This window comes from Megalobrama amblycephala, linkage group LG16, assembly GCF_018812025.1.
Source record: "Megalobrama amblycephala isolate DHTTF-2021 linkage group LG16, ASM1881202v1, whole genome shotgun sequence".
In the NCBI taxonomy this organism is placed as follows: Eukaryota; Metazoa; Chordata; class Actinopteri; order Cypriniformes; family Xenocyprididae; genus Megalobrama; species Megalobrama amblycephala.
In genome coordinates this window covers 31,088,555-31,097,942 of record NC_063059.1, presented here as the reverse complement: position 1 = coordinate 31,097,942, position 9,388 = coordinate 31,088,555, and the positions used below count along the sequence as shown (strand labels likewise).

General features: G+C 40.2%; 1 protein-coding gene across 6 annotated transcripts in view; it reads right to left on the bottom strand.

Annotated features, from left to right (window-relative positions):
• The window catches only part of synrg (synergin, gamma), a 60,541-nt gene that overhangs the window by 37,395 nt on the left and 13,758 nt on the right, over positions 1-9,388 (bottom strand). For 3 of the 6 annotated variants that reach the window (XM_048160224.1, XM_048160225.1, XM_048160226.1), the window contains exons 7-14: positions 8,584-8,886; positions 7,620-7,895; positions 5,432-5,506; positions 5,148-5,344; positions 3,984-4,223; positions 3,748-3,884; positions 670-788; positions 326-388 (exon numbers count right to left, since the gene is read on the bottom strand). In XM_048160224.1, coding sequence (XP_048016181.1) covers positions 326-388; positions 670-788; positions 3,748-3,884; positions 3,984-4,223; positions 5,148-5,344; positions 5,432-5,506; positions 7,620-7,895; positions 8,584-8,886 — 1,410 coding nt within the window. The remainder of the gene's footprint in view (positions 1-325; positions 389-669; positions 789-3,747; positions 3,885-3,983; positions 4,224-5,147; positions 5,345-5,431; positions 5,507-7,619; positions 7,896-8,583; positions 8,887-9,388) is intronic. The other 3 variants (XM_048160229.1, XM_048160230.1, XM_048160228.1) reach the window with 2 other exon arrangements.

Sequence of the window (9,388 nt, the reverse complement as noted above, 5' to 3'; positions counted from 1 at the left end):
ATTTTGATCGACCACTAGAAGTGAATGACACACATTTCTATTTCAGCTGTGGTCTACAGAATGAATCAAAGGCAGAGAGAGTTCAAAACAGAATGGGAGTTTTGGAGAAGAGATCACTGCAACCATTGACTTACTGGCTCTCTCAGAGCTGTCCCCACTGGATTCTGCTCTAGTGAGACAGGGACATGCACACATGCCTACATCAGTGTACAAAGCCCTTCATGAAACTAAACACACTATAGGCTGGTGAAATTGTATTAAGTATAGTATTGTGAATGCAGATCTGGGTTGTACACAATGCTGTGTCAAACATGCATCGCCTTACCAACTGGTTTTCTGTCTGAAGGATGCTCAAGCTCTCTGAAAACACTGTATTTGTCCCCTGAATCTGGAACAAAAGAGAAACACAGTAAACAATGCCAGTGAAGTGTGCTTTGTAACAATACAATAATAATGACAGCAGGAGCTGGAAGAAGGTGATAAATAAGAGGATACATTTATGCAAAACATGTCTGAGTCACACAGTAATTCTAAGTCTTACCTCAAATGCATTTAGACAAGAGAATCTGTCTTTAAAGTTAAACCGATATGACAGCAGTCTTCTGAAAGATCTGCCTTCCTCAAAGGGCTAATGAGGTGTATAGAGCTTGGTGTGTGTGTGTGTTTTACCTGAGACAGGAGCTGTGGGCTCTGCAGGCTGCTCCACTGACAGCTGTTTGAACACTGCATATTTATCGGAGGAGGAGGAGGATGAAGACCCTGACACTGGAGTCAGCATGGCAGGAACACTGTATGAAGCAGACAAAACATACACAAGTCAATCCAAACAGATCAAAGTGTTTTTACTAGCTACAAAGAGTTAAAAAAAAAGTTTACAAGTCAAAACATTAAATTCAGTTTTGAGATTCTTTTTGTTGTTGTTGTTTGATGCTGTTAAATGTAGACAAAACACAAAGTCTGAGGCACAATCCTAATTTGCATACTATGCCTGCTATGAAGTATTTATTGTGTTCCAAATCGAAACAAATTGGAAATAGGATGTCAAAATTGGTCAGATACACACATTTTTCACTTGTAGAAGGATGGTGAAAAATGAGTTATCAACATCCTTGAAAGTGAATTTAAAAGTAATACATTTAGCTAGATGCTATTACACATGAATGCAAACAGTTTGTGATATTAGTGTCTGACTGATATCAAGACAATTCAGTGATAGCATGTCTCAACACTGACAACCATGTATTTTACCGTTCAAAAGTTTGGGATCAGCAAGATCATTAAAATAATTTTTGAAAGAACTCCATTTCCAGTCTTCAGTGTCACATGATCTGTCAGGAACCATTTTAATATGCTGATTTGGTGCACAAGAAACATTCCATCTTATGATCAATGTTGAAAACTGTGACTGCTTAAAGGGTTATTCACCCAAAAATTTAAATTCTGTCATTAATTATTCACCCTCATATCATTCCACACCCGTAAGACCTTTGTTCATCTTTGGAACACAAATTAAGATATTTTTGATAAAATCCGATGGCTCAGTGAGGCCTGCACTGCCAGCAAGTTAATTTACACTTTCAAATGCCCAGAAAGGTACTAAAGTTATATTTAAAAAAGTTAATGTGACTATAGTGGTTCAACTTTAATGTTATGAAGCAACGAGAATACTTTTTGAGCACCAAAAAAATAAATAAAAATAAATAAAAAATAATGACTTTAACAACAATATCTAGTGATGGCTGATTTCAAAACACTGCTTCATGAAGCTTCGAAGCTTTACGAATATCACATATCAACTGCAAAAGTCACATGATTTCAGTAAAAGAGGCTCCGTTACGTCATAAGCGTTTCGAAATTTCAATGGTTCACGTGACTTTGGCAGTTTAATACATGATCCAAAATACTGATTCGAAACAAAAGATTTGTAACGCTTCAAAGCTTCGTGAAGCAGTGTTTTGAAATCGAACATCATTAGATATTGTTGAATAAAGTCGTTATTTTTTGTACACAAAAAGTATTCTCGTCACTTCATAACATTAAAGCTGCAGTCCGTAATTTTTTTGGGTTAAAAAGTATCCAAAAATCAATTTTTGAGCAAGTACATAACCAGCCAGTGTTCAAAGCTATCTCATTATCTTAGCTCGATTCACAACGGTAAGCTTGTAATAATGTTTTATAATGAGAGCGACATGGTGGATTTCCGCAGGAAATTCGAGCATGCAGCAGTTCGTCTGTGCGTCATTACGTCACATCCATAAACAGAAAGGAAGGAGTCCTGTCCAGGCTAGTCGGTTTTATCACGTGAGGACGCTGCTGGTAGCGGATCATTTATGCACTAAATACACTAAATACACAGTCACGCAATGCTGATGTTATTAACATTAACAATTTGAGAACAATATAACAGTAATAATAATTTGCACGGTTTGGCATGATTCGAGCTAAGCGAACATTAGATTTAAATCATCATTGGCAGCGTAATTTATTGTAGGCCTAATGCTTTTTTCCCCTCAGTTGGTCAGAACAAAAGTGGCAGACGTTATTTACTTGTTCAGATGATATTTTCCAGTGAAAATTTTTATATTGGTCATACTTTCAAGACGTAGAATCTGTGATTCTGAAGTACAGTATCCACCGGTGCGGTGACTGACAGCAAACATTAGATTCATCCGCGCTGACGAGCTGTGCCGAGGCACAACGCACGTACAGATATCTGTTCCACATATGACTGCAATTGCAGGTTTCAAACAGAGATGGCGACAAAGAGGAAAAATCACGGACTGCAGCTTTAAGGTTGAACCACTGTAGTCACATGAACTGATTTAAATATGTCTTTCTGGGCATCTGAAAGTGTTAATTGTCTTGCTGGCAATGGAGGCCTCACTGAGCCATTAGATTTTATCAAAAATATCTTAGTTTCTATTATGAAGATGAACGAAGGTCTTACGGTTGTGGAACAATGTGAGGGTGAGAAATGAATGACAGAATTTTTATTTTTGGGTGAACTAACCCTTTAAGTATATACTTTCAGTGAGTAGTAGAAATATTCAACTTGAAATTCAGCTCAAGTTTTCTTTTAAACCAAACTCTGTTTCTGCCTTCCCTTTCTCTCTGTCTTGGATCACTTCCCTCATAACAGAGAGATATTTCCCAGCACAGGAGAACACCCATGCTCTCACCCTCACTTCCTGTATTATTCTCACCACTTCTCATTTCCATTGATTTAATTAGCGAGCGATCTGACACATCCAAGCACCAAAATATTCTTCTAAAACAAAGGAAACTTTGTGCTTAGTGAGGCTGATCGACCAGAGAAGGCTGCGGCACTCAGAGAATACACTTTCCAACCTCTCACTCCCTGCTTTCCATAATTGCCTTTTTCTGTCTTTTCCCTGGAAGCATAAAATCATGCAGATGTGAATAGAAATAAAATGGGATGAGATTATCAGCTGTCCATTGAAATGGGTTCATTAGAAAAGATGGTGGGGGTTTAATTGTTTGCGTCGGGTGCGTTATTACAAGCCATTACAAAGCAGAAAGCGATTCCATGCTCCAGATGAGCAAAAAGAGTCTGGAGAAATCAACAAAGCATAAAAACAATATCAAACTACTAATGAGAGATGACAGGATGCTGTTTTATGATGCATTTGTCTAAAACGTTTGCATTACGTATAAAACATGCTTTCACTGGCTTGCAACAATATGCCACAACTCATAAAGTAGCTTGATGAAAAGCGGCAATCGTACCCGCTCTGGGATGATGATTTCATGCTGGGGAACGCTCCCCCTGTCTCTCCTTGGAAATCTGTGAATGAGTCATCTCCAGCACCAGCTTTGGGAGCTTCCTGGAAGTCCTGGAAATCATCATCATCAGCCTTGGTAGCCTGAAGTAAGGCAATGAAACAAAAAAATAAAAAAAAAAATATCAGCTTGTGCGATAACAGCACACAGTTATTATCAGTAATAAAGTGTCTGATGTTTACCTGGACTGGAGGGAAGTTGGTGATGAAGCTGGCCGTCTGTTGTGCAGGTGGGTTTGGGGTCATTCCCATGACAGGTGGAGCGGCAATGGGCATGGCCATGGACACGGGTGGCTGGGTCATGATGGGCTGCTGGTGCTGAGGCAGGACAGCATTAATGGCCATAGCCATGGCGGGTAGATTGGGCACAGGCGGAGAGGGGAACTGACTCAGGATGTCCAAACTCATGACTGTAAGACCACTCTAGAGAATAAAGAGGTTTAGTTTAGTAGTAACTCAAAGCGGCTTAAACCATGTTCACGTTGTATGATTTGGCCACAATTTTGTCACCCAAGACAAATTACTAACCAATTACGCCTGAACAAGCTAATCAAGGTGTTCAGAATTACTTGAAATTATGGACAGGTGGGTTATTCTGGGATTGGTACTCAAGCCTGTATGACTCTGGCCCTCCAGAACTGGAATTAAAGAGTCCTGCAGTACACCATACTACCCGTTAGCCAAATAACTATAAAAAGAAGCATTAAAGCATCATGATATCGTCAATGATAACAAGTAGCACAGATCTTTGAGTGCCGACTGATAAACGCTGATTACAGAGTCATTAAGCTGAGGTATGAGGCATTGCCATAAACATAAGACACTCAATTAAAGCTGATATTCCCCCTACACATAATGATTTAGTGAGCTTAGACAAGAGCGCTTCAATAAGCCTCATACTGGAATGCTGAATTTATAGCACGTCTTTCATCAGGGAGCCAAAATTAAAAAGCAGGGCTGTCAGACAATAGACCTCCTTCTCCATCCAGATGTCTATTTTTCCCCCTCTGCCAAGAAGCCGTCTGATTTGTTTGCCTAAAATATTCATTAAAGTCAACTTCCATTTTCAATGCCATTGCTGGCATCCTCCAGAGCTTTTCTTTTTTTATTGCCCTTCAAAACCGAGGTGCTGGAAGAGTGGCTCCTCATTGAGCTTTTAAATTTGCATAACAAATGCATTATTACTGGAAGAGTCCGTTGAGTTGCTAAAAGAGCTACAGTATCTATTCACAGGACTGTAGCTGCCAAGAGTAGCAATGGAAGATAAGCAGATCCCCAAACATATGGCCTTAAAATCCACCTAACAGAGTATGCACATTTCTGAAAATTTTAGACTAAAGTATCTACCTGGGCGACTCCAATCAAGGCCAGTACGGTGTACAGCTCTTCCTTCGTCAGCTTGCCAGGTGTGGTTCGGTTGGCCAAGGCCCAGATCTGTCCGAGTGCTTCCCGTGGCAGACCCGATGAGATCAGAATTGGGTAGAGTTTGGCTGTGTCAATGCCTGCTGGTGTCATGGTGAAGTCAAGGACCTTCTTGAACAACTCTGAAGAGCAACCATTTGGTATTAGATACTGGGAAATAAAACTCATTTTGGAAAACCACAAAATGACATGAAAACCAATGATTATACCTGGGATGAGCGAGTCATTGTACAACCAAGCTGGCACCATGGGTTGCATGTCTTGTTGGGGGTAGACGCCCACGCCTGTTTGTGATGGACATGGAGACAGTGAGATGCTGTTTGTGGACTATTAAGCTAAGAGTGATTGATCAAGCATATATCCCACGTGATTATTGCACAGTCAGACGTCCCCCACACCTGCTTTCGGCAAAGCCCAGCACGGATATACTACTGACTACTACTAAAGACTCCCACTGCTTCTGCCGTCAGCTCAGTTTTCTTGAGCTTAGAGCTGGTGGGTTTGCAGGACAAACAGACTGACAAAACAAACGAAGAATAGAGGTTTGCTTTGTACTAGCATTGTCACTCATCTCATTATTTGCATTGCCAATGTGTACACTATGCTAAAACTGTCCTGTGGGGAAGTAAATTAGGCAAACTGATAAAAGGAGGCTACATCCATTAAGTTTCCAACTAAGCATCATCAGTAGTGAAACATCCAACAGGTCTCCCTTAAAGGATTAGTTCACTTCAGAATTCAAATTTCCTTATCATTTAATCGCCCCCATGTCATCCAAGATGTTTACGTCTTTCTTTCTTCATTAGAAAAGAAATTAAGGTTTTTGAGGAAAACATTTCAGGATTTTTCTCCACATAGTGGACTTCACTAGGGTACAATGGGTTGAAGGTCCAAACTGCAGTTTCAGTGCAGCTTTAAAGGGCTCTACACGATCGCAGCCAAGGAATAAGGGTCTTGTGTAGCAAAACGATCGGTCATTTTCTAAAAAAATAAAATAGGATATACATTTTAACCACAAATTCTCGTCTTGCACCAGCTCTGCGATGCGCCACGCATTATGTAATAATGTTAGAAAGGCCACACATGACGTAGGTGGAAGTAGCGCGGTAGAGCGAAAAACTCCATCTCATTTTTTCCTCCAACTTCAAAATCATCAGACATCATTGTTTTACCTTTTTTTGTAAAGGACGTTTGGCTTAGTCTTTGCATATTTGCTTTGTAGACACTGGGTCAGTACTTCCGCCTATGTAACGCATGACCTTTCTAACGTGATTACGTAATGTGTGGCACATCATAAGACGAGCATTTGTGGTTAAAAAGTATTTTTAGAAAACGACAGATAGTTTCTCTAGACAAGACCATTTTTCCTCGCCTGGGATTGTGTAGAGCCCTTTGAAGCTGCATTGAAACTGCATTTTGGACCTTCAACCTGTAGTACCCCAGTGAAGTCCACTATATGGAGAAAAATCCTGGAATGTTTTCCTCAAAAACCTTAATTTCTTTTCGACTGAAGAAAGGCAAACAAACTTCTTGGATGACATGGGGGTGAGTAAATTATCAGGCAATTTGAATTCTGAAGTGAACTAATCCTTTAACAAAACCAGTGGGCTCAGTTGACAGATTAAACCAGGAGTGTCCAATCCTAATCCTGGAGGGCCACCTTCCTACCAAGTGTAGCTCCAATCATAATTAAACACACTTGAACAAGCAAATCAAAGTCTTCAGGATTACCAGATATGTCCAGCAAGAGTGTGAAAGCTCTGCAGAAAGATAGCCCTCCATGAGCAGGATTGGACACTACTGGATTAAACAGATATGTAACCCTGAATAATCCAGAATCATCATTACAGGGAAATTAGAAAATAAGGAATAGTGCAGATGGGAAAATCACATAGAAGTAGAGAAATGTATATAGCACCCCATGTTAAGAGACGAAGCCCAGCATATATCACACATATGTACGTATTTTAAATCACATGCACCATTAGTAAGATGTCCAGGACAGAAAGAAGTGCTTTTTCAGAAGATTTCTTCATCCAGTAGAGATTTTCATTTAGTCATCTTTATCTTATTCCATTTTCCCATTCGTCTTTGAACATATTTTATGCTCAAGAGCACACTGTCTTCAAAGGTAAAGCATCTAAGCCCATGCATTTTTTGATGTAAGATGAAGGATTTGGTTACTTGGATATTCATCGAGAACCGTTAGTTATAATCACATTAAGATTTCAATAAAGATTTTTAGAACAAGAACAAGATAAGAAATCAGCCCCTCTAAACCAAACACATCTGATGATTAGCAAACATAGGCAGGGCGGGAAGTCTTGAGCTGCAAGCTGTGTTAATTTTGAGAAGCTCGAAAAAGAGGCGGGACTGAAACCACAGATGTTTTCTCACCGCTGGCACTAGTGGGCTGGACAGGCGGTCTGTCTGCCGCAGGGGCCGACTGAGCTGCGGCAAGAGGCTCAGGTGCCATCTCTGTGAAGAAGGCTGAATTGAAGTCATCTTGAGTTTGGGCCCAGTTTCGGGCTCTGGTACTGCTGTGAAACTGGGTTGTGACCTGAGCTCTGGGACTCAGCTCAGACAGAGCCTGGTGCGGCTTAAAACTAACCTTGGCCTTCTTATCAGATGTCAAATCGCATGATGAGAACATCTTCTCCTCCAGTGATGGGCCTGAATCAGTTAGGAACAGAGGCCTTATTGAACTGTATTAGCTTAAATTTTAACCATGAGTACCAAACATGACTATGTGTATGTACAAGTTCTGTTCTAAAACCTAGTGTATTTAAGCTTTTAAAAAAGGTAAGCAGCATTATTCGGCCACTAAAATGAGACATTACATTACATTATTTCACTCTGAGCCTTATCAGGGCACTGTCACAATCGGCATAGTGTGCTGGTGTGCTGATATAACTCTAGCTTAAATTATAAGAGCATATGGGACACCATCTGTAACCTGACAAAACTGAAAGGAGGTAGAGGGTGACTGTTGAGTCAGAATCACTATGCAAATCTCACAGATGGTGACCATCATATCTGAATCAGAAACCTAGACAGACTTTTGACTCTACGTCAAAAACACTGCAAGCTAGCGTTTATTGGCAAAAAGGTCTAAAAGACCTGGAGAGAGTCTCTGTTAACAAATGCAGTTTTGGTGTGCATAAGACACTTCAAAAACATTTTTGTCTTTTACATTTTTCAATCTTTTTTTTAAACTTGCAAACCCCAAACCAACTTCAAATGGGCTACAATGGATAAACATGCTTTTTGCACACTAAGTTGTGTAGTTATGGCATCTGACCCCTGGGTACGTGTGGTAACAAGTGATGGTATGATAGAGAGATTGTGAGAGGGGCGTTACCTTGGAATGCAGATTGGGAGCTGGAGATGACAGAAGAGTGTTGGATGACAGGTGAGACAGAGAGAGATGAAGGGACAGTGTGAGGGAGAGGGGAGGAAGGGGGATGTTGGCCAGGACACATCTCTAATGGCTGGTTAACGTGAGCGGCTCTTAGTGAAGGGGAAGATGGAGGGAAGGATGAAGAGGGGAATGAGGAGGAGGCATCAACGGGGCCCTGCACAAAGTCACTAAACTCATCGTCGTCATCGGGGAAAGCAGGAGGAAGGGAGTGAGAGGTTACAGAGGAATGAGATGGCGATGAGTCTGCAAAAACCAAACAAGAGAGTGAGAGACAACGCACATCATGAGTTATGACCACACAACAGACTGAAAAAAATGAGAAACCGTTTTACAAAGAACAACTGAAAGGTATTGAATTTCATTAGGTGTGGTGCTGATGTTTAAAAAAAATAAACTCAACCTTTCAATGAAAATGTCAATTTACTAGTAGTATTAAAATGAAAAATGTATAACTATTAGCGAAATTAACAACAACATGAAATCAAAATTGATCCTATTTATTTACTTGACTCTCATTTCTTCTTTTACTGTGAACGATTCACCGGTGCATGTTATTCCAAAGAAAATGCTCATCTTTCCTTTTCTGCTAACATCACTTAGGCCATCCATGCTGATGGATAATGTAATCCAAAAGCCAAATAGTTATTTAAGCATTATTTTAGCAAAGTCCCATTCAATCTCACTGCATTCTGGTATGAAACATCCACTTCTCACCATCCAATTAATTAATTAATTTAATTAATTT